Source organism: Phaeodactylum tricornutum, chromosome 22 (assembly GCF_000150955.2).
Source record: "Phaeodactylum tricornutum CCAP 1055/1 chromosome 22, whole genome shotgun sequence".
Lineage (NCBI taxonomy): Eukaryota > Bacillariophyta > Bacillariophyceae > Surirellales > Neidiaceae > Phaeodactylum > Phaeodactylum tricornutum.
Genome location: NC_011690.1, coordinates 135,460 through 160,426, shown reverse-complemented (window position 1 = coordinate 160,426; position 24,967 = coordinate 135,460). Strand labels below are relative to the sequence as shown.

At 48.3% G+C, this 24,967-nt stretch overlaps 12 protein-coding genes across 12 annotated transcripts; 5 read left to right on the top strand and 7 right to left on the bottom strand.

Annotated features, from left to right (window-relative positions):
- Positions 1-72: 72 nt before the first annotated feature.
- Positions 73-717, bottom strand: PHATRDRAFT_49401 (predicted protein). The gene is made up of 2 exons (XM_002184035.1): positions 286-717; positions 73-184 (listed from the first exon to the last, which is right to left on the bottom strand). The coding sequence occupies exons 1-2, from the start codon at positions 656-658 to the stop codon at positions 135-137; spliced, it is 423 nt and encodes a 140-aa protein (XP_002184071.1). The 5' UTR covers positions 659-717; the 3' UTR covers positions 73-134.
- Positions 718-1,117: 400 nt separating this feature from the next.
- On the top strand, positions 1,118-2,496 carry PHATRDRAFT_49400 (predicted protein). The gene is made up of 2 exons (XM_002184159.1): positions 1,118-1,637; positions 1,744-2,496. The coding sequence occupies exons 1-2, from the start codon at positions 1,304-1,306 to the stop codon at positions 2,412-2,414; spliced, it is 1,005 nt and encodes a 334-aa protein (XP_002184195.1). The 5' UTR covers positions 1,118-1,303; the 3' UTR covers positions 2,415-2,496.
- On the bottom strand, positions 2,478-3,296 carry PHATRDRAFT_49399 (predicted protein). The gene is made up of 2 exons (XM_002184034.1): positions 2,966-3,296; positions 2,478-2,832 (listed from the first exon to the last, which is right to left on the bottom strand). The coding sequence occupies exons 1-2, from the start codon at positions 3,263-3,265 to the stop codon at positions 2,644-2,646; spliced, it is 489 nt and encodes a 162-aa protein (XP_002184070.1). The 5' UTR covers positions 3,266-3,296; the 3' UTR covers positions 2,478-2,643.
- A 510-nt stretch (positions 3,297-3,806) lies between these two features.
- Positions 3,807-4,769, top strand: PHATRDRAFT_40097 (predicted protein; the record flags this gene model as incomplete). Its single annotated transcript, XM_002184158.1, has 1 exon — positions 3,807-4,769. The coding sequence occupies one exon, from the start codon at positions 3,807-3,809 to the stop codon at positions 4,767-4,769; it is 963 nt and encodes a 320-aa protein (XP_002184194.1).
- Positions 4,770-4,938: 169 nt separating this feature from the next.
- PHATRDRAFT_49398 (predicted protein) lies at positions 4,939-6,803 on the bottom strand (the record flags this gene model as incomplete). The annotated part of the gene is made up of 2 exons (XM_002184033.1): positions 6,684-6,803; positions 4,939-6,602 (listed from the first exon to the last, which is right to left on the bottom strand). The coding sequence occupies exons 1-2, from the start codon at positions 6,712-6,714 to the stop codon at positions 4,939-4,941; spliced, it is 1,695 nt and encodes a 564-aa protein (XP_002184069.1). The 5' UTR covers positions 6,715-6,803.
- Positions 6,804-8,223: 1,420 nt separating this feature from the next.
- Positions 8,224-9,396, bottom strand: hCDK5 (predicted protein; the record flags this gene model as incomplete). The annotated part of the gene is made up of 1 exon (XM_002184032.1): positions 8,224-9,396. Exon 1 carries the CDS (start codon positions 9,358-9,360, stop codon positions 8,224-8,226), a length of 1,137 nt encoding a protein of 378 aa, XP_002184068.1. The 5' UTR covers positions 9,361-9,396.
- Positions 9,397-13,213: 3,817 nt separating this feature from the next.
- Positions 13,214-14,211, top strand: PHATRDRAFT_49396 (predicted protein; the record flags this gene model as incomplete). Its single annotated transcript, XM_002184157.1, has 1 exon — positions 13,214-14,211. The coding sequence occupies one exon, from the start codon at positions 13,214-13,216 to the stop codon at positions 14,018-14,020; it is 807 nt and encodes a 268-aa protein (XP_002184193.1). The 3' UTR covers positions 14,021-14,211.
- A 61-nt stretch (positions 14,212-14,272) lies between these two features.
- On the bottom strand, positions 14,273-16,552 carry PHATRDRAFT_1048 (phosphatase; the record flags this gene model as incomplete). The annotated part of the gene is made up of 4 exons (XM_002184031.1): positions 14,273-14,342; positions 14,589-15,379; positions 15,463-16,319; positions 16,402-16,552. Coding segments are annotated over 4 exons (1,869 nt in total), but the record flags the coding sequence as incomplete, so codon positions are not given.
- A 187-nt stretch (positions 16,553-16,739) lies between these two features.
- On the top strand, positions 16,740-18,451 carry PHATRDRAFT_40092 (Rad51 DNA recombination/repair protein; the record flags this gene model as incomplete). The annotated part of the gene is made up of 4 exons (XM_002184156.1): positions 16,740-16,778; positions 16,912-16,974; positions 17,040-17,334; positions 17,478-18,451. The coding sequence occupies 4 exons, from the start codon at positions 16,740-16,742 to the stop codon at positions 18,449-18,451; spliced, it is 1,371 nt and encodes a 456-aa protein (XP_002184192.1).
- Positions 18,452-19,044: 593 nt separating this feature from the next.
- On the bottom strand, positions 19,045-19,881 carry PHATRDRAFT_30315 (predicted protein). Its single transcript, XM_002184030.1, has one exon. It carries the CDS (start codon positions 19,680-19,682, stop codon positions 19,104-19,106), a length of 579 nt encoding a protein of 192 aa, XP_002184066.1. The 5' UTR covers positions 19,683-19,881; the 3' UTR covers positions 19,045-19,103.
- A 503-nt stretch (positions 19,882-20,384) lies between these two features.
- On the bottom strand, positions 20,385-21,635 carry PHATRDRAFT_49392 (predicted protein; the record flags this gene model as incomplete). The annotated part of the gene is made up of 2 exons (XM_002184029.1): positions 21,027-21,635; positions 20,385-20,921 (listed from the first exon to the last, which is right to left on the bottom strand). Exons 1-2 carry the CDS (start codon positions 21,600-21,602, stop codon positions 20,385-20,387), a joined length of 1,113 nt encoding a protein of 370 aa, XP_002184065.1. The 5' UTR covers positions 21,603-21,635.
- Positions 21,636-22,065: 430 nt separating this feature from the next.
- Positions 22,066-24,054, top strand: PHATRDRAFT_49391 (predicted protein). Its single transcript, XM_002184155.1, has 3 exons — positions 22,066-22,954; positions 23,053-23,348; positions 23,386-24,054. The coding sequence occupies exons 1-3, from the start codon at positions 22,218-22,220 to the stop codon at positions 23,967-23,969; spliced, it is 1,617 nt and encodes a 538-aa protein (XP_002184191.1). The 5' UTR covers positions 22,066-22,217; the 3' UTR covers positions 23,970-24,054.
- The last annotated feature ends 913 nt before the right edge of the window (positions 24,055-24,967 follow it).

Genomic DNA, 24,967 nt, shown 5'->3' with positions numbered 1-24,967 from the left:
TTGGCTATGGAAAGGCGATCGAGCAACTTTGTTTATAGAACTGCGTACTAATGTAAAAGTATGTCCTGGTCTGACTATCTTTACACTACGCGATCAACAAAAGAGCCGTGCGAATATGGTCCTACGCGTGTTATTTACAAAGTTTCAATCTTTGCCTTTCCTGTCGGCAGCGGTGTCGAACATGCTATTCGTTTCGTAGCAAAGGAAATAAACAAGTTCACAGTTAGTTGGGACGATCCGATCCCAGATTTGTGAAATGGAGGCCGTGACACTACCAGCACTTACCTTTGACTTGACGTCCATTGAGTTTGACCGTACACGTTCCGCAGTCTCCTTTTTGGCAATTGACGGGAATCTTAACGCGGACTTTGTTGGCGACCGCCGTCAGCTTTTGCCCGGCAACGGCGCCTTCAACCTTCTTTCCGTTGACGGTGACGTTGTCGTTGTATTTGGGCCCATTTTTGAGACCGGCATTCTGTGGCTTTCCCAAACCGTCGTCGTTTTTGAAGGCGTTCGAAAGACCACCAAAAAAGTGGAGCCGAGTTGTCGAGGACGGAGCGGCGCTGTTCGTACGGGGAATAACGCCAAAGGCGGTAACCTTGGCAATCAAACACAAGGCTAGGAAGGTGCCAATGAAAGACCGAGCAGTATACATCATTTCAAAGTAAATTAGGAAGGGAGAACGAAAGTACGTAAACAGAAAGAAATGTGCACAACGTTGGTATCGATTGTGTGCGCACTGTAGGAAAAGCTGAGTCGACAACAATTTGCGTGATTCTGATGGCTGAAAGACGCGAAGGCATCTCAGTCAGCAGCTGTGTAAGCATCATAGTGGAAATATCGAAACGCGCTGAAAATGTGATAGGGAGTCGATTTACTGTTCTACAGTGACTGACGTGAGTGGAAGCAATGTCACGGTGTCTTGTCTCACTCTTGGCGATACTTATGAAATTGGTATTATTGTAAAGGAGCGGAATCTGAATTTCACGCTTGAAGCAAACGCCGGATTCCGGATAGGACGTGTCCGAGCCATCAAGCAATTCAAGCACGCACTGACGTCCGTCACATTACATCACAGTCAACGAGAACTCAAAAAACACGGTCGCCGGATGCTCTACCGATATATATATACGGTAAACGGGAGACGACACATACAATGGTCGAACGGAGAGGCCACTCTCTAGCTAATGCAAGACAACGGCTCTGGGTAATTTCATCGTCACTCTCTGCAATCGACGACCAAGTCGTGCGTTAAAGCTGCAAATCTGCTGGCTTTCGCAGATAAAAGCAACAACGTAGTAGAATGGTAACGGTACAACGACGACAAACCGGTGACCAATCAATTGCTGAAGAGAACGTGGCAGCGACCGTCGCCGGCATTGACGTTGGGCTCAAGCGCAAATCCTCCAGGGGTGAATACAAAAAATCGCCAACCCCTACTTGGATTTATCCTGTATTGGCCGGTTTTGCGGCTCTCTCGATCGTGACGGTTCCTCATCCATTCCAACCCCATGGACAACCTACCTTGAATCACGTATTTTACTACGGATGGCTTACCGCATTGAGCACTGGCCTGGGCGCGTTGCCCTTTTTGTTCTTGCCAGATATTGCCACCTTTTGGGTCGGAATCTCGAACGGTACGTGCAGATATGGGAATGTGGTTCCTGTGTTCCGTTTGGACTTGACATCGATTCACCCTCTCTTGTTGTTGTTGTTGTTATTATTGTGGTTCAATGGATGCAGCCATTGCGGCTGGTATGATGGTTGCGGCATCGTATTCGTTACTGGTGGAAGGATGCACGTACTCGGATCCTCAGGACCACTCTACCGTTTCCTGTGAGCTCCGTACCGCGCTTGGGGCCTTACTCGGTCTCGGTTTTATCCTCGCTACCAAAAATTTCCTGGACCGTTACGAAGACCTGAAAGTGGGAGGTCTGGGTGGAACCGGGACAGACGCGCGTAAGGCATTGCTAATTTTTTTCGTCATGACACTTCATTCCTTCTCGGAAGGTGTCGGTATCGGTGTGAGTTTCGGTGGTGTGCACGGTAGTGAACTTGGAGTGTTTATCTCGGCTAGTCTGGCGGTACACAATGTACCCGAGGGATTAGCCATTGCCGTTGTCTTGTTGCCACGAGGGGCATCGGTTTTGACGGCCGCGGTCTGGGCTATTTCCACGAGTCTGCCACAGCCGCTTATGGCGGTTCCGGCGTATCTCTTTGTGCATCACTTCATTCCGATACTACCCGTTGGTTTGGGTTTTGCTGGAGGTGCCATGGCTTGGGTAGCTTTCTTCGAACTCTTGTCGGAAGCCGTGGAGGATACCAATCTTTTGACAACAATCGTAGTTTCACTTTGCTCACTGGTGACGATGCTCTTTGCGCAGCACATGATCGAGGAAGGATCAAGATCGTAAGCTCCACGTCCTATGGAAATTGTTATATTCTAAGCATGCGCAAGTGTGCAGCTCGTACACAAATTGGCTTTTACCTTTGCTGATTTACTTTAGATTGTATCGAAAACCTAAACGAGTATGCACCACGTTTGACGCGCACAGCTTTCCTCCTTAAGTGTCAACCACGGACGCACCCTTTCTTAGATCAATCCTCAAAACTGGTACACGACCATCCATTCTCTTCCATATTTTACTTTTTCAGTAAAAGACTGGCGATACCAGCCACTACACCAATGGCCGCGGCGGCACCCACACTACCTAAGGCCGCGGTTTTCAGTTGCTCACGTTTTTTGTCCTCTTCGGCTTCAATGGAGGCCAAATGCAGTTCTTTCGCAAAGCGAGCACTAGGTTGTGTTCGCAAAATAGCCTCACAGCGTGCCTGTTACCGAATAATACAAACAAACAAGTACACAAGAGAAGAATACTGTGAGCAACCAGCAACGTTCAACGCGTATGCATGCCTTGCATTGATTCCCAACTGGAGTAGGTTAATCGGCTGGCATTCTACGTACCCTGGCTTCTTTGTGATCGCCCAACAAATACAGCGCAGTGGCGGATCCATACATGCAATCTACTTGGTGTTCGTATCCGTCCTTAACCAATCCATCGAGTATCGAAACGGCGTAGCGCAATTCGGAAGCTTGCGATGATTTGCTCAGGGCAAACGCGTACTGAAAGGTCGCCAACGGTGAATCCTCTTTGGCGCAGGCCAAGGCTAGTTCTTCCAGCAACTCGCGTGACGGCGCCGACAAAGCGAGTTTGCGCTCCCATTCATCCCGGACTTCTTTTTGTGTGGCTTTGGTTTCTCCCATGATTGTAGAATGAGGGAAAACAGAGAGAGAGAGTAGGAAAGCGCGCGTGTGTGTGTGTGTGTGTGTGTGTTATAGTGTGTTTGGTAAAATTGAAACGACCATTCGTGTTCCGCGTCTCTTCGATTGTGGGGCCGGAGTTTTCCACCTCGCGCACACTCGCGATGGGCCGGACGTGTCCTTCGTTTTGGTGTGTGAATCGTGCGTCGTAACACGATCGAGGTCTGCGACGGGAAAACCACAAAACTTGGTGGAACTGGAACCCGAAATAGGGTACGATCGTGGTGAAGTTCCGGCCCCAAAGAGTACAGCCGACCAAACTGGAAAAAAGTCAGCGCTCGCATTCCATTCCGAGGACGAATGTTACTACCACAACCGAAAACCGTCGCAATGTTACATTAACAACACAACAGGAACTGTCGATATTACGTCGTACCGGTAGGTAGTATTGAAAGCCCGTCCAGCATTCCGTCGCCGCACTGGACAAGACCATCAGCATTCATTGCTGCAGAACACTAGTAGTAACTAGAGACATCATCTTCCAATGTCTAACGTACAGCCGCAACGCTTTGCGGCACACGACGAAGAGAATTCTGTCAAGCGCCGGCGCTTGAGTTATTCGACCCGCAAGGACGGCGACCAAGTCGCAGACCACAACGACAACGTATCCAAGACGAGGCTTCACTCGCACGGCGAGCAGTCTACCAATGCCGTTGGGTCCATACCACGATTTCTTCGTTTCCATCTCAAAGTTTTGCAGTCTCTGGAGTCGGAGGCGATCTCTACCGATCTCTCTTGTCGGAATAAAATATGGGACGCCGAGAATGCTGGAACGAAGGAACGAGACGGTACATCCGCTTCACTGCCGGCTGTCCTAGAGGCGATCAATCCCACCGAAACGTTCGGTTCGCCGCAGATGACTTGTGTAGCCCAGCGAGATGGCACGGTACCGGCAACGGCGTGGACCAACGTACAGTTGTTTCTCCAACAACGATCACAGTTGCGTCGAGACCAACAGCAGGCTCGGCAATGGTGTGCGGTCCACGAACAAGCCGTAACCTTTGGAAAAGAGGCGGTGGAAAGGAATGAGCACGCCGATATGACTGCTCCCGTAGTGACGAGTCCACGACTCTCCTCTTTGTATTCCCCGCATCACGGAGTACCCGTGACTCATGGACAGCTCCCGAATTGCGATGCGTTTTCAATTGTGACTCGCATTTTACGACGGCAAGTTAACGAGAGCCGAACTCACTTGGAAAATGCTACGGGTTCACTGCGAGAACTAAACGCCTTTGTTGCCAACCGTCTAGCGGATTTGGAACAGAAACTACGTCGTCTCGACGAACATCGAAACGGGCATCTTTCGGGCGAGGACCACAGCTCTGACAATCTTCTGCGTCCGCCAGTGGACCAGGATGAAGCCTTGCGCAGTACATTGGCATCCATACACACCAGGATCCAGTTATGGAAACTGTTGGCGGCTGATTTGTACGATCTCATGCAGTAAAATGAAGCGACACGTCCTACATTTACCAAACTAGTCGAAGACTATTAGTGTTTGCGTGAAACCTATACATGTCCACATTGTGCCTCTTTTGCATATGGCTCCGTGCACGTTGTTGGCTATACGTGACGGTCCGACCGTCTACTGCGTGCCCGTCGTCGTCTATCTTACTCTAGCACGTATCGCGCACGTGAATCAATCCCTTCTCCAGATGAAGGTTCTTGTTGAAAAAATCGTTCGACGGAACACATTCGACAAATTCTTCGCCGTCCCCGGAATCCTTGGTACCACGACCAACATCCGTATGGTAAATCACCAGAATAATGCTTTCGCTACAGAAAACTTTTAGCTTGGCCATGACGAGCGACTTAGAGGCTGGGTCCAACGGGGCCATAGTTTCGTCAATCAATAATACGTCCGGGCAGTGAGACTGCAAAAAGACGAGCCGTACAAGTTCCACCTTACTTTTTTGTCCGCCGGACAAATCACTGAACCAGTCCTCTTTTTCCTCTTGCAACTCAGACATTATGCGTTGAATTGTTCCTTCGCTCGTTGCCGCTGGGGAAACCATTGCCTCCGCTGCTGCTTCCATTTCTTCCTCGGACATTTGCGGGGCCTGGAAAAAATCCAATGAGTGCAACTCTTCCGCAACTCTCCTTGCACGGACTTCCGATTCCTCCGCAGTACACGTGTCCATTACATGTTCTTGAAAGATCCAGTCAATCGGTGTGGAATACAACGGCCAGTAAAAATTCTGGCTGATTTCAACCACGTGAGCGGAGGGCATTGTGATTGACAGTTTGGGAACATGTTGAGGCATATCCGCAGGGAGTAGCTCCTTCTCGTTTAATTTCCGACTCTCCCCTAAATCGCTTTCGCAAACTTCGGCAGTCGTATCACAATCTGCATCGGCTGCCTCACAGGCAGTTTCACGAAGCAAATCATCGACCTCCGTCAGCGGCTCCATAGGGGTTAGCAAATTTATACTGGGTGGTAAATCAATGCTCTTCTGATTGGTATTACAACTCATGAGAACTCGGAACAACGTAGATTTGCCACTCCCATTGGCACCCGTCAACGCATAAACACCCGGCTTGAGCTCTACATGATCAGCCCGAGCAGACGCGGTCCCGCGCGAATAGTGCAAGTTCCGAAGCACAAGATTGTTTTCCTTAGGAGGCGCTAGGTTGCAATGAATCAAAGAACGAGACGTGCTACGGTCCCAAATATCCACAAGATTCTTGAGCTTCTCAATTTCGGTCATCATGCGTGCAAGTTCAGCTTCACCTCGGCTACGCATCAAAACCATATCGACAGCGTCTTCAATCGCCCTGGAAAACACAAAGATTTCCGCTGCCATTATCTTCCCAATGGCTATAAGATTCGCCAACGCGCAGTCAATCAGTACTGAAAAGACAAAATTTCGTTGAATGAAGGCAAAGAAACCTTTCGAGCGACTCAGCAGGTCCGACACGACCACACGGGCCTGGATTTGAACAGTAAATTCTTCCCATCGATGCTGCGTGAACTGCATGGCACCAGGCCCGCTCCTTTGTAGTAGCTCTGCGTTCTTGATGTCGAACGATTCTACCTTACTACGTACCGCCCTCAGCTCACTAAGCTCTTTTTGCAACTCTTCTATTTTCGTGGTCATGAATGATACAGCATTCGCTTTCAGCCAATCCGATACGAAAATAAAGGGAAACACCTGCAGGACTAGCATCGGTTGACGAGACATGACTCCCGGTAGTAACAAAACTTTCGGAAGGCTGAAGAGTTTTCGGTTGAATATCTCATACGCTGTCGAAACGACCGAGTTCATCGAGTTGGCGTAAGCTAGTGGGAGTAAAATACAGTGAGGTGAGTGCTTGCTGGTTTTATCGCGTCGCTGCATTGGGTGGACGTGTGTGGATTTACCTTCGGGTGAAGTTGGGGATTCCGTTGCCATTGCCGTGAGACGATTGTCGTAGTCGAAAAGCTCGTTCAATCGAACCGTACGATGCAAATCATGCTGAACGCATGTGAACGCGAATTTGTTGATGTTCCCGTAAGAGATGATTTGAAACATGTAGGGTAATGCAGAAAACAGAATAAACGGTGCTGCTCCCCCTTGAAAACGCTTGGCTCGGTCAAGTTTAGCCTCGGTTGAACTCAGATCCTTCGTCGATCTAGACCCGTTACTTTTAGCAATAGTTCGGCCATCTTCGTCTTCTGTGTCGGCAACGTCCATCCGTATCAATAAATTTCGCCGGTGCTGTTCTTTCCTCAGAAAGCTAATCCCCAAGAAACCCATGCCGACTTGAATGTGAAACGTCACAAAGAACAGGTGGTCAATTTGCTTTCTTAATATAATCGGATCGGCAAAGTCTTTCATGATGTCGTACGCCGCAGAAATCTCCTCGACCGGAAACAGGTATCTGATTGTTTGCACCACATACGATGGAGTCATCATTCCCAATACCGGAAACAGATTGTCGGAGACGAGAACGTGTGCCAGCACTAACGACGCGAATGCGCTCGCCGCGATTGATAAGAGTCGGGTTGTTGTTGTCTTGGCAAACACCGTCGACAGTCGAGGCGTTTGCAGCACCCATGGCACGGCGTAAGAGAAGATTTCGACGGCCAGTATGAGTTCGTAGGATTTTTTGCAATAAGCGAGACCCGCCAGGAGGAGAGCAAAGAACCAACGCAATATGGCGAGTTCGTTTTTCTGGCTCACGGTCGTTCGAAAGAACAATATGGAAATTGCAGCTATCAGGGGTTCATATTGAAAATAGGAACTAGCCTCCGCTCCCAGATCCTTCGGACGATGCGTCGACAATGCCAGGCCAAATAGCGACACTTTCGAGACCAGATCGGATGTCATGACCACAATCTACAAAATACCTCCACAATGAGAGCAACGTTTACAACTACTTCGCGGTCAAAAGAGAAAAAGATGTGTTCGACGCGGGCAATATTGCTTTAATAAGGAAAAAGGTTGTAATGTCGTTTGTTAGTTTGTATTTCTGCCTAATACTCGTTGATCAGATTCGTCAAGTTGCAATCTCCACTTTTGGCCAAAATGCCTGTATGTGTACGTGGACGTGGACGTGGACGTGCTTTTCTCACAGCCGAAGCACTCTATTCCGTGAGCTTCCCGGGAAGTATCTGTTCAAATGTCGTACATTAAATCGTCCATGTCTCCAAGATACAAAACGACCAATCGGTACTGATGATTTAGCCTGTCGTTGCTCCTAGATGGGTTCACAGTCAATGCTGCCTGTGTAGCCGAAAGCGTTTTTTATAATAATTCTACTGCCAATGCATTGGCTGTTACTCTTTCGCAATTCTTGAAAACTAAGGAGGCGTTCCCTGTCAGGCAAGCGCTGAATGTGGATCTATATCATCGTGCTAGCCGCAAGATACGATTGTTACTGCCCGAGAACCAAACATTCCTGTCAAGTTGGTCTTACTGCTATGAGCTGGTGGAAAAGAATCGAGGCGTCTGGGGTTTAACACCCTGTGAAAAATAAGGATGCTCCAATGCTTCGAGCGCACTTACACGCTGGTCCGGATCCAGAGTCAGTAGTCGAGACAGGAGGTTGTAACCGTTGCCGTCCAAAAACGCTTGATTGGCCGATACGGGCGAAGCAATCGGGAACTTCTTTGGCAGCAATAACTCCTGCGCTTTTTTGGGTTTCCAGCGAAACAAACCCGCGTTAGGAAGGCTTTCGAATAGAGGCCAGTTTGTTTCGTTGGGCACTCCTACCAACGAAAATATTTGATCAATCTGGTCCAGCTCTCCTTGACCTTGTAGAACAGCATCTTTACTGATGAGTTCGCCAAATATGCAACCAACACTCCACATGTCCACGGCTGGACCGTAACAACTCTCGCCAAACAACAATTCCGGTGCGCGGTACCACAGTGTGACCACCAGCTGTGTCAAGGCCTGACGAGGTTCCTGAAAGCGTCGTGCCAGTCCAAAGTCGGCTAACGCAATTCGACCCGATCGATGAACCAGGATATTGCTAGTTTTCAAATCGCGGTGCAAATACCACTTACTGTGCATGTGATGGGTACCCGCCAAAATCTGTTGCATGATATTTTTGAGTTCCGATTGAGCGAGGGCTCCGTCGAATCGAGAAATCCCGTCTTTCAAGTCCATTTCGAAAAATTCCATCACCATAAAGACCTTGTCGACTCCATCGCCAACGACCATTTCCTTCACGTTTACAATGGATTCGTGAGAAAGTGCTAGCAGCACATTGATTTCTCGGAGCGCTGTAACAGGAAATCCTTCTTGCTGATCGGCCACCGACTCAAACTTGATTTGTTTCAGCGCAACAATCTGATCAGTAGCCAAATCTTTGGCCTTCCAAACGATACCATAAGTGCCTTCGCTGACACGCGAAATTCGGTCGTAGGTTTCGTAAACGGATCGGCATCCTTGCAAGAGCGGATTGTGGAACGGCAAGGTTGTGGCTCGATCATCCGTCACTGTCGTCGGCAATGGTTTCTTCTCTTTGGATATTCGTTTCGATTTTGCAGGCTTGTCTTCGTCATCTTCCGAGCTTGAATCCCACCGGTCACGTTTTCCTGCTGCCTGCATCGCCTGGTTTGTCCAGAAGAAAACATTGGTGCGCTGCGAGGAAAAGATAGTGTTACCCCTTGCGTTGGCAGTGACTGTGAATCACAGTTAGCTTTTTCCACAGTACCGCTATCCTTCTCGTGGATTGCCACTGATATACTAGGTTAGGGTTTATGGAGGTTCCTGCGAGATAGGATTGGCTGAGAATGGAGATCAATGCAATCGACTACCCTACAAGTATTGAATACCTAGTTGACCATGACCAACGGAACTACCAAGCTACTCTCTTGTTATGTGAATGGTAACAGTAAGTTGGGGCTTTCAATGAAACCAATTGTGGGAAAGAAAGTTGGCGCAGAGAAGGCCACATAACATGGCGCAAGTCGTGACGACAACGGCAAAGCTAACGTGTGCCGTCGGGAGTCCAGCTGCACTCGAGGCCTCGCCTGACGGCGACATTGGTAGCTGAGGTGCCGCAGGGACGGAGACGGGCAAAGTAGGTGCTGGAGTGAACGGTGCAACGGCCGGAGCTTGCGAGGGGACGGGTGTTTCTTCCGCGATACCCTGTCAGCGCTGGAATGCGGATCCGTTGGGGTGCCAAGGATCTTGTTCGGAACATGCGGAGAAATTGCAAGTGTAGGGCTCAAACAAGGGAATGAAACCGCAAGTACCGTTGGCAAATTCAACACTACCAGCGCTACAGGAAGACCAACTGCGTCGGGATGGAGGCTGGTACCACACTTGGAGCAGACTTGTGTGCAGCAGTTGTCCACATTGCTGCCAGTAGCACACTTACCTGGAATATTATTGTTGCAAAGAGACTGACAAGCCTCCTCAGCCGCAGCTTCTTCCGCTGTGGACACCTTTTTTTACCAAGGCAACACAGTCTCCGTTGTTGCAGCAGCTAAGATCTGTAGGAGATCCTTCCAGACATCCCAAAGCAAACTGGCTATGACAAGGCTCAACCAATGCGGAAGCACGGTCTTCAAACAGGCAGTTGTTGCATGTCTTAATACAAGACATTGTCAGTCCAGAGTTGTAGCACAAATCAGCCACATTGTCAAAATCCTCCACCTGCACAGCCACTCTCTGTCCTTGCTCGCATCCCTGTTGACTGGCAAACAAATATGTTTGGAGCAATGCATCTTCTTTGACAAAAAAGTTGCAACTATCTTCATCTGATCCTGTTGTCATGTTGCAGATTTGTGTGGTGTTACTAAAATTGCAATTGGCCAGGGCGACTTTGTTAGGAAGGCTCCAAATGTTGGACCCACTATTGGGAGCATAGCAGAACCGAATCATGGAGTATGTATGGGCAGATACAATTCTGGGACAACCTGCTGTCCGGCAGATTTCGGAACAGAACTGGCCTGTACACAATTCAATGCGACCATCCTGGGTAGTCACTATGTAATTTGAAAGCATTTACTTGGCAGTCAGTTGGCAGTGATTTTCTGTTGATTTATGTTTGAAATAAAATACATTTCACTTGTTGTGTTGTTGAAGCGACAATTGTTAGCCAAGCTGCTGTTGACTTTGGCAGAAATTGCTGCAATACCCTCAACATAATACCCGCCATCTTTGGGGTGATGGTTGTCTACGTTGCATACTCCATCTGCCCTGACAAACAAAAACACAAAAGTGAGCACCCGAATGTAGCTCATAGCAAAAGTTCTCTTGTCAATTTTGGTTTTGGAGGACAAGTTGTACAAGTAAAATGCTCCAAAATGATTGATTGACCGAGGCAAAATGGGAAGGCAAACAATGCCGCATGTACAGCACAATATGATTTTTTGTAGGGAACAATGGGAATGAGTGCACACACCAATGGGCTATTGATGTCATATTTTTTAGACCAGATAGATTGGATGCAAGTAGATTTGTTATACCCTTTGTATATGAGTCATTTTAGCGCGAAACTTCTTTTATCACCATATGAAGGCAATACTTCCATCTAGGTAGGATATGCGACTTCTCGGTCTACAAGGCAATGAGTGATGACACCCAACATTCTTTGGCATACCATGCCGATTTTTTCCAATTAACATAAGATGCAAATGGCACAAGGCAATGGGTGCCTAACGCATTCCTCAAAAGATTGGCGTTTTCAGGAAGCACTGCGTTACATTAACTATAAGCCCTTTCATCTCTCAACAAGCGCGTGGTAGTCATATGCCTCTCCAACTTGATATCCGGGAATTCTTTTTGAGCAGGTAGTCTTTATTTTAGATTTGGAATCACTGTCAACATTGACACAGCCAAACAATACTAAATTTAGACTATTGATTTCTATTCAATCCGTCGCCATGATCTACCTAAGATCTATTTCTATGTTTCTGTTCTGGGCTCTCTCGGCCAATACCTATGCACTGGTATTGATCATAAAACCGGTGGATATAGGCGGTTGTTTTGATACAAACGTCAACACCTTTCTCTATTGTGCAGCGTTGGAAGAGGAATGTGAAGTTGTGGGTTGGGTTTGTTTCAAAATGGCGGCTCAGTTAAGGATGCTAGGAATTGGGAGCTGCACATCCGAAACACTTTGAATAGGACAGTGCGGAGATAGTGGTTTGTGTGCCCTCACACCTGATGCGTGTAATGATGTAAGCTTGTATATTCCTCCGCCATGAAGAGACACTTGCACCAATGGCTACTGCTCCGCGCAAAAGTTTGTTTTGTCTGCTCCAGAGGATGTCAAGCCAACTCAATATGGTGGCTGTCTTCACGGTACTTCAAAATTGCTTGCATACTTTCTCCCACAGACTGCTCTGATTGTGAATCCTGGATATCTGCAGAAAGAGTGCTAGAACTCAAGGAAGGAGGGTGTTAGTGCCATAATGTATATGTCGGACTTTGTCAAGGAGGCTTCGCTCATGGCAGTGGTAGTGCGTACAACGAAGCCCACTGTGCCATTTCGGAAGACGAGTGTGTTTTCACAGGATTCATCCCTGCTAGAGACGTTTTAATCCATGAACACTATCCAGGGCTTCTTGATTGTCAACTTTGGTATCCAGTGACTTATCAGAGCTTATCTTCACCAACTTGCAGGCCTATACCAGTGCCAATGTTGCTGACCACAACTAGACCAGAATCCCGCTCGCCTCCGTCTTCTCTGACCCTCACTGGGATGGTTCAAAACTTTGATTCAGAAACGCACTCATCTTCAGCAAGTAAGAATGCCGCAATGTTTGGGGTCATTGTGGCCATCGGCTTTATGGTGATGGCTACTGTAGTTGTTGCCTTGATGGTTTCCCATCGAAGGCAACGGCTGAAACGACCCGTTACCGACGGAAAGATCAAATATGAAGACAGCGGCAATTTTTCCGCCAAATCAACCTTGAAACCAGCAACTGGTGGAATTGTTTAAAGCTCAGTCATTTGTCAAAGCAGGTGTTCTTGTCAAAGGCATGAAATGGTTGTACATTGCATCATCTGCATGAAAGCAATGCTTGAGTTCATGTTTTGTAAAAAAACTAGCAGAGTCAAATGTAGGTTGGTTGTCAATGTGTTGATTTTCGGCAGAGCTCTGCTTGGAAGAGGGAGCATAGCCTGTACAGCTAGCTGTAACGTCCTTGTAGTCAAGGTCTATGTGAGAAAAGTGTTCATGGTCACAATCCTTTCAACTGCACCTCAAAATGGCAACTGGAAATATGTGGGGTCGCCTCCACGACTGAGTATTTCGTCGAGTCACGAGTCTGTCGTTACGAAATTGACTGTGAGAGTGAGTACCGTAGGAACGCTTGTCCCCTTCACGATGATCAGACAGGACCATGGCTTCCCTCGTCTCACCTCCAACAATTCAATTTAAGTGTCGGGCGAGAAGTCAGCTTTGATCCCGTAGAAAAGTAGATGAATGAGCTGTCTCAGTATAAACATGTCACGCGCTCCTGGTTTAGGACGAGCTCTGCAAACGCTGAGAGTCGGCTCTCTGCCTCCCACAGCGATTCGCACTGCAACCGCTACTCGAAGCAGTAGTAGTTCTCCGCTCGTGGAGCTCCGAGAATACGCGCTCAAACCAGAATTTTCGACTCCGTATTTATACGCGACGGGAACTGCGGCTGACTTGCGCAAATCGCTGTCGCCTTTACGTTTCTTTAGTATGCCTGATACGGGTGGAGAATTAAACAAGGCCACGCACGCGTACTATTATCAAGGCGGACACGAGGAACGGAACGCCAAGCGCGCAGCCATGGCGACCAATGCGGAGTGGAAAGCGTACTTGGAAAGCTGCCGTCCATGCATGAATTCCCAGTCATCCTTGCTCTTTGTTGAAGCGCCGTTAGTCGGACAAATGGATCAAGTGCTAGGGCTTGCCGATGAACCGCAAAGTGACAACGGAAACGACACTATTCTCGAAATACGTCGATACAAATTGAAGCTCGGTTACGACACGGTCCCGAAATTTCTTAATCTCTTTGCCCAAGGGCTGCCTTCGAAATTGAATGCGGATGGAACAGATCCTACAACATCGCTCGTTACGCTATTGTATTGTGAAGTTGGACGCTTAAACGAAGTGATAGAAATCTGGCGACACGGTGACGGCTCTGCAGCAATGGAACAGTCACGGGTAGCGGCCCGGAATGCCCACGAATGGCGTGAAGCGATCGCGAGTATTGCCGATCTTGCCATTGAATTCTCGTCCACCATTCACAAACCAGCACCCTTTTCTCCAATTCGGTAGACTTTCTTTGGGAAGAAATATCTAGGAACCCGTCCAATGGTCTGATGTGAACTTATCGGGCGAGCATCAAGCACAGTGCGAACAACAAATGCTTAAAATAAGGCTATGGAATGACAAGCACTATGACCTCGCTTATTAATGAAAGGGTCCAATGGTGATTGTGCCTTATAGAATGGTTTGAGAAACGGTTCATGGTTTTTCGGTCTAAAGATCAAAGTCGTCGATATCATCTTCATCCGCGTCATCAGCTCCATCATCGTAGAAGAAGTAGTTGCCGTTCTTCTTTTGCTCTGCATCTTTTTGCGATCCTCGCTTGTTGATTCTGCGAGAACGAAGAAGAACCGTGTGAGTCCAAATGCAAAATTTCCACCCATGGTCTTCTTACAACTCGTCTCATGTTCCGCTGGTCAGAAATTAAAACAAAAGACTTCATTCTCCCAATGCCAACGCCAAGACGGCGCTCGTAGACAAGCCACGACGAGGGCGTCGAGTTGATTTCTCGTCATTCCAGGTCGCCATCCCATTTCAAGACAATCAAAGAGAAATTCGGTCACACCGAATAACGTACCTTGGACGAAAATTGACAGGGTCACGACGGAATGTGACTTCCAAGCTCTTCAGAAACTGATTCATTCCAGTTAATAGAGATTGCGGGGAAGAAGCGGTCGCTTCAATGCCGGGTTGGCCGTGGTAGACAACCACACGATCCGCAAGATAAGTACCCATGATAAAATCATGCTCCACAACAAACGCGGTTTTCTTGCTGTGCATGATGAAACGTTTGATGACCTTTGCGCAGTTAATACGTTGTTCGGAATCAAGGTACGCGCTTGGCTCGTCGATAAGATATACGTCCGCTGGGGCACCAAGGGCCAAGGCAATTGCTAGCCTCTGTAACTCTCCTCCAGATAGTGTTTGCACACCGTTGTCGATGATGTTCTCAATAACGAGAGGTTTCATAACGTCCGAGACGAATTGCGGATGAACATAGGCGTCCCGAATTCGTTTGTGCAGCAACTGACGTACGGTTCCTTCAAATTTTGGAGAAATTTTCTGCGGCTTGTAACTGACATTAAGATCTGGAACACCAGCGAGAGAAGCCTCGTAATCCATACCTTCCTCCTCTAGCTTAACCTGTTCATCACTTTTCAACAGACCGGCAAGCATCCGGACAAATGTCGTCTTTCCAGTTCCGTTCTCTCCAAGTAACACGATGATCTCTGAATCCGTGAATTCTCCCTTGTCAACGTGTAAAACAAACTTGGATTCACCACGCTCCTGCGTTTTGGTCATGTCTGGGTAGCTGTACGCCTTCATGACGTCGTTCTTTGTTAAGTCTGCCTCGGCTCGTTCAGAAACCTAAGCATTACAAAGATCCTTATCGTGTAAGAAACAACGTTCAAAAATAAGTCTTTTCAACAACTTTACAGGTCACGACGTACCTTGAAGGAGAGAGCGTTTTCACGAAAGCGCAAGTTCTCCGACGGAATATAACCGGCCAAAAAGGCATTGATACCAGTTCGAACACTATGGGGCATAGTAACGACGCCGTAGCCTCCTGGTGCTCCGTAGAGAACACAGACAAAGTCGCTCAGGTAGTCCAAAACTGCCAGATCGTGCTCCACCACTAGTACGTAACGACGGTCACCGCCAGGTGCTTGCAGAATCTCACGAATCATAGTCGCCGCTGTCAAACGCTGCTTAACATCTAGATAGCTGGAAGGTTCGTCGAACATGTACACATCGCTGATTTGTACTGCCACGGCAGCAATAGCGAATCGCTGCAACTCTCCTCCGGAAAGAATGCGAACGTCACGATCCAACAAATGATTTAATTCGGCTTGTGTCGTAGCCCAATTCAATACGTCCCACTCTTCCGCTTCCGAGCGCTCATCTTTTTGCTTTAGAATGTCCCCCACTTTTCCTTTGATTGCCCGAGGGATGTGGTCGACGTACTGTGGCTTGATTGTCGCCTTCATGGTATCTTCCAAAATTTTGGTGAAGTAGTTTTGCAACTCACTGCCACGAAAGTGCACAAGAATTTCTTCCCAGTCGGGGGGGTTGTCGAATCGCCCCAAGTTGGGCTTCATTTTGCCGGCCAAAATTTTGAGTGCCGTTGATTTGCCGATACCGTTGGTTCCCACCAAACCCAATACTTGCCCAGGACGGGGCATCGGCAGGCGGTGCAACTTGAACGAATTGGGGCCGTAGCGGTGAGTTGTGTTCTTGCTCAGGTCTTTGGGAAGATTGATGATCGCAATTGCTTCGAATGGACACTTCTTGACGCAAATACCACAGCCTAGTCAGCGAATGAATGTACAAAGGTGAGAGCCTCATTGGGCCAGTTGCATTTTACGAGAATATCGCCTAAAAGATCTTACCAATACAAAGTGGTTCCGAAATGAAGGCCAGCTTACTCTTAGGCGTTACTTCGATACAGAGCTTGCCCAACTTGACGACTGGACACGACTTTTTACATTCTTGACGACACTTTTTGGGACGGCATCGCTCCGAGCTGATAATCGCGATTCGGGTAAGGTGCTCTTCACCTCCCTTGTCTTCACTGTTTCCTGCCTTCTTTTTCGGCGGCATGGTACTCGTGTCTCTCTCTACTTTTGTCTTTCTGTGTGGTTTAGAGAGCTGCACAGAAATTCGTTAAAATATTCACTGTCAATACAGAGGACGTGGATGGGAAAATCGATCGTCACTGTCAGCGAGGATGGTGATGGCGATACGGTTCGAAAGTAATACAGTAACCGTAAGTTGTGTGGTGTTTGTTTTCTCGGTGCGGAGAGCTCTTCGTCCCCGTCTGGCAGGTCGACCGTGTGGGCTCCAGCAACCTATGGGAGAATTTCGGACACACACTGTTAGTGGTGTCTGTCCATCAACAGGATCGGCGTACTGATAGCGCTGCCGCGAGTCCCTATTCGGTCGTGAACGAGCAAAGTATGACCGTGAGTTGTTCTTGACGGTCAAGCAACCTTCGTCGGCATTGGAGAGACGACCTATACAATCGCAGACTTGGTGTGGACTTGCTACCGATAGGCTACAGTGGTGTATCGTTCCAAACAACGTTATGAGTACGGCTGATCGCATTTTGGCGCGATTGCCGTTGCATCTATTTGAAAACCTTGCCACCGACGGAAACACAATTCCCGCACGAGAACTACGCGAGCAAATATGCGCGTCACTCGACACATTGAACACGGCTTCCCGGAATGGATCCGTTACACACCGTATAAGAACCGTTGGGCCGCTGCTGCAATGCTCAGCAGCCTCTCTAGTCCGCACACTCGACCCTTTGCTCACCTACGGTACGTAGTTACAAAGTCGTGTCTACGTCAGTAAGCCGACATCCGTATGCTTACTTGACGATGCATTTCTTGTCCGAAAGCAGAACAATGCAATGAGTTTATGAGACGATTATATGTCGAGTGTTCGCCTTCTCCTCTGTCAGCCTTCGAGTTGCTGCACTCGACAACCTCGTCTCTTAACGATTGCAATCGATGCGAAGAGACTTTTTCACGAATGCGCTATTTGCCGACCGGTTTGGAGCCCTTGGATCAGGCACTTCGGGGTGGTGTACGTGTGGGGACAATCACTGAACTAGTTGGACCTGCTGGTGTAGGGAAAACACAGCTTGCCATGCAGCTGTGTATCATGGCGTCCCGGTACGCGCAAGGATGCGTGTATGTGGATACGGAAAAGAAGTTGAGTGTTGCGAGACTTCGCGAGATTGCGTTACAACGGTCGTCTCGTGTCCCGGATACAAACACGCACGGTGAATTTTTGTATCCAAGTGACACAACATTGGTGGAATCGACGGTTGACATCTCTGCTACGTCGCGAAATTGCTTCCGGAGTCCCCAAGAAGTACTGGACAACGTAACCGTCCATTCTCCATCGAACATAGACGAGCTTTTTGGTGCGCTCTCTGAAGTGGAGGATGAATTGTTTTCGCGCAATCACCAATCAGTCGGGTCCTCGAATGCCAAATTTCCGGTTCGTCTTTTGGTGCTGGACAGCATCGCGGCTCCGGCGCGTCGTGATTTCGGCGCGGGATCTGCGCCTGAACTGGCGTCTACCGTGATAAAAATTGCGCAAACGCTCAAACGGCTCGCGGATCAACATCATTTGGTTGTTGTCGTCATTAACCAGGTTGGTTCCTCAATACTGGGCACGGATGCCGTGATCGATCAAACCGGTATTCGCCCTGCGCTGGGCACTTCGTGGCATCACTGTGTCTCGACACGTGTGCTCTTTGAATTCGAGGCGGACCTTGTGTCAAGCTCATCACTGTCCAATTCAGACGGTCCCCTTCGTGGAAGAGCGCCATCTCGACAACTGAGTGTTATCAAGAGTAATCTGACTGGTCCAGGGAAGCCAATTGTGTTTGACTTGACTCTTTTTGGCATTGTCATCAAAGCTTGACTGCCTCGAAATGTACAAAAAACATAGTTGTATGACTCCCTCAAGTTTATTGACTTCTTTATGCTGCCTGAACATTGCCGGACAGATGCTTCCATTTCATGCAGCATTTCTCGTGCTATAAGAACGATTTTCATCGCAGTGTGGAAATCCTCTCATGTTCCAGAAAGGTAGTTGGCATAGACGCTCTTCAGTTGGTATAGCCCATACAACAACATTTACTACTTACTGTTATTTTCGTTATAGTTAAAAGATAAAAAGCAAAAGTTGTTGACATGACAAAAGTGTGCAAGCCGACGAATACGGACGACGGGACTTGAACCCGCAACCTTTCGAATGTTCTATGAAAAATACACAACTCGGAATCGAATGCGCTACCATTGCGCCACGTCCGTCACGACCATAGGCGTTAATACCAGATTAACACCGTTATTTAAGGGGAACTAATTCTATATGAAGTGATTTTGGTGTGTCTGGCTTGTGCGGCGTCAAAAATTGTTTGTCACTGTTTGCATAATCTAACGTAAATAGTTGTTTTCCTGTTCCGTGCTTTCTTACAGTTAGTCAGCTATGAGTACAGGAGAGCATCTCGCATTCAAAATAGAGAATGCGATTTATCCTCATAGAGTAATGATCTAAAATGTTACAGTGAAATTTAGACCTTGAAACCACGAGAGCGACGGCGACCACGAGCCTTCTCGAACTTGCGACCCTTGCTTCGGACGTACGGCTTGACACCGGTGTGAGTGTGCGGATTATTGACCGACGTAGAGTGTCCAAAATGAGCCAAAGCCTCACGCGATTTAGGTCCGCGAAGAAGGACTGTGTTAGATCCTTTGGGGGCACGAAGGGCCAGCTGATCCAGGGTGATGCATTCACCTCCAGAAGCGACAATGCGCTTTCGGGCGTTCTCGGTAAATGCTAGTGCACAGACCGACATCTTTGGGCATTCCAACATTCGCACATCGTCGGTTACCTTTCCAACAATCACGGCCGTCTTTCCTTCCTTTTGGGCCATGTACTTGGAAAGTCGGTGAAGACCCATCGGGGGTTGGTTCACCTTGCTCATATGGAGGCGCTTCAACACAGTGCCACAGAATTTTGAGTCCGTTCGGCGATCAAGGAACTTATAAAGCTTAATCAATAGCTTGTTGTAAGGGTTTTGGCTTTTGACGGCCTTCATAGAGGAGCTGTGCCCCACGCGGCGACCTCCGGCTTTTAGATCAATACCCATTGTGATTGAACTGAGAAGAAAGAGACGAATTAGGTAAGAAATTACGACGTATGAATGCAGGCGATCACGACGTTCCCTAGATTAGGAAATGTGTACCCCTGCGACTGTTTTATGCTAGAAAGCGGCTAAGAGTGCGTCGCATAGAGACGGCCTGCAGCGGCACGGAATCGAAAACAGTCTAAAAGCAAGCTCACACTCCACCCTTCAGTCTTTATTCCGAATCGATTGTGGTAGGCGTTTGATATACAAATATAACTACACTCTACATCATTGAACAAGAAAAAGCAGAAACACACCTTGTTTTGACGAAAGGAAGAACAGGTCTTCAACGAACGATGTTGTTGTTGTCGTCGTAGTCGTTGTCAAAACTTCCAGTGTTGTTCGCACGGCAGTAATTGGCAAGGTTGAAATGTAGTAAGGCGGTAACCATACATCACCCGGATTTAACATAAGTTGACCAAATGAGGCAAGCACAGTAGGCGAATAATGCATGCGAAGCTAATTTTCAGATTTTGATCCATGTCCAGTGCAGCTTTGGCCGACCCCTTTTTAATGTTATAGTATCTACTACTGCTTTTGGTTGCTACCAATTTCTCTACAATTCAAAAGCTACACTACAGTGCTGCCTCCACCCAGACCAGAGTCTGTGAAGCAAGCCACGCGGTTGCGATTCTGTAAGAATTCGGAACATATCGTGATTGGCTACAGAAATTTCGTTTGACTCATGAACCACATGGTTGCGAGTTGCAGTGCGGCAAAGACAATCACTACGATCTCCCGCTTCGGACCGGTTGCTGCCGTCCGGGACGGTATGTTGTGTGCCATTGTTTTGAGCATGAAAAAGGCCATGGCCGAGGCCGTCCAGAATAAGGTGACGTAATACGCGCGAGTTCCCAAAGCGAAGACGGTTCCTAAAACTAATGCCACCAGCATATTCAACGCGAGACCGAGGTACTTGTATCCCGTGTAGGCAAAAAGGTCGAGAAAGGGAACGGGTACCTGCATTGTGTAGAATCCAAAACGAATGGCCAAGACTTCTAGAACTTGGGTCATGAAACACTTGGTGGTCACGTCCGGAAGGACTTCCGGATTGAATTGTCCAGCTTTACCGTAACAAACGGCGCACAACAAGACGTACGTAATCAAGGACATCACCGGCACGTACAGATCTGGCGCATTTTCGTCTAAATAAGGTAAATCGTATTGTGCGGGAGTGTCGGGCGTGCCAGGCTCTCGTTCCTAGGCCGAAACATGGGAGCAACCGTTAGTTGTGGCATGAGAAAAGTACGGCTAGACGCACAGACCCGCTGCAAACAAGAGGCATTAGACAAAACCATAACTTACTTGCCGCTGCCATTGCTTCGAAAGAAAAGGAAAGAGCACTTTTTGCATTTTTCGCAACACGTATTTGTTGTCGACGGCAAAGTAGTGCCGAAGAGTCAACATGGTGGATTCCAAGCCTGGAATCATGCGTGCCGAGCCCGATTGTAGGAACGATTTTCCGGCGGAGCTAGCCAAATCAAGCATGGTATCATTGGAAAATCCTCCGGATCCTGATATGGAACCGGCAACTGCCGCCATGGTAGCCGCAGTGGCTGGATTCCAAAAGGGTTGCGCGACGTTGTGGTGGGTGCTGTTACTGTTGCTAGGTTGGGGCGGCAAAGATGTCCCGCTGTACATTTGATGCTGTTGCGGCTGAGACGCGGATTGCGGTGGATTACTTTGCCATTGCTGCGTGTTGTAGTTGGCGCTACCCTCGCTACCGTACGCCGACTGCGGTTGCTGTTGACTGTAACTGTAACCCCCATTGCTTCCCGAAGCGTTATTGCTACCCGCGTAAAAGCCGCCTTGCGAGGATGATCCACCCGAGACGTTTCCTGCGTTCGTCGTATTTCCACTCGGGTTTCCGTAGTAACTCATGCTGCAGTGTTTGAGGTGCAGTTAGGCTGTCCAACGTAGTCAACGATCAGTGAGACGAGGGAGGTAGAGAACCGTGCGGTTTGTAATCCTGTTACTATTAGCCGGGTCATTTTCTGGAGCGAACGCGCTCCGTCTCGTACACACACAGAACAGCAATACTGGTACGGATGTGACAGTGGAAAAACAGCAGTGGAAGTTCTTCTTACGGTTCGGGTTTCCGTTGTGGTGCACATCCACGACTTGGTCGACCGCCCTGCCCTGTACAAAAAAGTCTTCGTCGCTCTCGTGTCCATTTTATATCTTCCGACACGTTCTCGAGTCACTTTAGATAACCCGGAACATATTGTGAAGGGAGTCGTGAAGCGGGAAAAAAGTTCTTTTTCCCCGCCTCCGTGAGCCGTTGTGTTCCGAGTGCGCTTTTTGGACCGATGGTGAACTCGGCAATACACAACACCAAGCGGAGCGTTGGGCTCGGATTGTGCCTTGATTCTATTTTGCAAGGAGGAAACACAAAGACCGAAAGCTTATCCGTTGTATGCGTGCTTGGTAGATCCGCAGAAAAACCGAGCCTACCCCCCGTTGTTGGGTAGTCTCTTCTGTTTCATTCCCTCATCTATGATGAGCACTTCCATTGGGTGCGAGGAACCCTCATTGACTGTACATCGATCCAATCCGGACATTACGGAATCGACGACGTCCGTGCAAACACCACACGATGGCGAGCACGGATCTTCTGTTCGGGAAAGTATCTTTAACTTTACCAACGCCATTGCGGGTGCCGGAGCCTTGGGCCTCGGTGGAGCCTTCGCCGCGTCGGGTGGGATTGTTTCCATCGTTTCCATCATGCTCTTTGCGTACGTGACAAAAGTGTCCTTGGATCTGCTTATTCGGCTGTCGCTGGAAACACCGGGCGCACACGGATCGTACGAGGATCTGGGACGGGTGGCCTTTGGCTTTGTCGGCCAACTGGCGATATCGGCAGCCAAGTTTATGTACAGTTTCGGCTGCTTGGTGGCTTACGTGATTGTGGTCAAAGAAAATCTCGGGTCGGCGGTGCGCAATCTAGTGTACGGGGACGCAGTAATGCACGGGGAGGAATCATGGGGGTACGAATTTTTAAGTCACAGTGTCTGGGTAACGTGGAGTGCCAGCATCGTCATTATATTTCCGCTCTGTCTGCTCCGGGACATGACGCCGTTGGCCAACTTGAGTATGATCAGCGTGGCTTCCATGGTTGCCATCGCCGTCATCATTGTCTACTTGTTTCTCGTCAACCCGCACGGCAGTATTCGAGAACCGGGTGGTACTTTTTACGAGAATTGGTTGGAAGTACGACCGGGATACTTGGAATGGTACGTACAATCGGTTGGATCAATGTAGGGTCAATCCAATGCCGTATTTGCACCTCCTTTTGACTGAAAAAGGGAACTTTCTCATCCCTCTTGGCTAGTCTGGGGACCTTTGTCTTTACCTTTGTGTCGCAGCACACGGCTCATCTCGCGTTTAGTTCACTCAAACCAAGTCTACGAACCTACAAAAATTGGAAAAGAGTTTCTGCCTTCTCGATATTCACCGCGCTCAGTATTTCGTTGACAATTGGACTGGGTGCCTACGTAACCTTTTGGCACGCCACACCCAGTGCCATTTTCGAAATATACCCCGCCATTTCCATTATTGACTCCGCCAAGCTACTCTTGTGTTTTGCCATGCTGTTGACTTTTCCGCTACCCTTCTTCACCTGCCGAGGTACGTGCACGGATACACTCCTGTCAACTACATTCAGAATTACAGACTCATGCGGACGTTCTTGCTTTTTGTGACTTAGAGCTTTTGATTGTTACCTTCTTTCCCGACACGCGAGAAACGGTGTCCTTATCACATGGACAGCAGCACGGGCACCAATCACCGGACATTCTCCGCAGTTTGCAAGAACCACTTTTGGACGAAGAAGAGGCCGTACTAGCAGTTAACGACGAAGAACGCGTACCAGGGCCACCAATCCTCGAAGTCTCCATGTCTTTAACCGACTTGAGTGTCCTTTCCACACACGCTGCCAATGTCATCAATTCGGCACTATTACCCGGGTACCAAAAGCAACTGAGACTGCTGTATCACGTTACCCTTACTGCGAAACTCTGGTTTGTCGTGACGGGTTTAGCCATAGCGGCTCCGTCACTGGGAGACGTCCTTTCGTTGGTCGGTTGTGCGACGGGCACGTTGATTGCCTTTGTTTTTCCGGCCTTACTGTCCCTTCGATTGCAAGGATTCAATTATACTGCTACTCTGCTACTTTTCATTGGAGGTGTGATTGGCTCGGTTGGCACGTATTTTAGTATGCACAAGCTAGTTCTTGATATACTCTCCTGACGAGCGAGCAAAGGACAACAGCCAACCACCGTTCTTGTCAACAAATAGCAGCTTTTATATAAACTCTTGTCCAAACACTTTCTCCATACCGGCTTACGGTTGCTTACAATCATTTTTAGACGGTTTGAGGTGTTCATTTCTAGAACAGCTTATGCAAACTAAAGTATGTTCCGATACATCCTACGCTGAAGCAGACAGTGAACAAAGTGGTAGATTTGAGTGAATAGTCTTGCAGACGCCAGGCCAAAAGCGGCGGCTGTAAAAAAGCAATGGGGGTCCCAGTGGTACAACCTAACACGTTAACGACATCACTCAACGAAGAAGCTACCAGGGCCAACATCAAAGTAGCTGTCCACAGGAAGGCCGTTAATGGTATGTGATACAAAAGTGTTGATCTGGATTGTTCTGATTAGCCATGAACATGTGAGAACGTCATCCTGTAGTGGAAGGCAAGGCAATAGTGTCGACCAGTGATCGAAACTCCTTGTTGATAGATGCTGGATAGATTCAACGATAACTTCACGGGAACTCCGCAATGTCATGGGAGATGTCAATGACATGTCCAAGCAAAGCAGGAGTTGAACAACATCCACAGCCCTTGGATGGTGGATAAAGCAAAAAAAAGGTTGTACGTCGTGTTCTCAAGGAACGTTGCACAGTCAACAAAATCGTCCTGTACGTTAGGGAGATCGTCAGGCAACGGCTGGAATACCACGTGTACCATATGTGGCATATCAAACGAATAAACAAGGGTTCCCATCCGCGCCTAGCGGATGGTTGTAACTGGAGTGGAATTTTGGTCCCGATGCCTGTACTATGGGCAAATGAACAATTAAAAGAATCACTGCCGAGTAGGCCAGTATTATTATGGCAGAATTGCGTTGCAGAGTTGTGGCTTCTCGTAACATACAAAGCGGTAGCACGATGACAGTTCACATGAAGTTTGTCGAGATATCATAGTCAAACAATATCTAACCTGACAGTGTGAACGTTTCGAG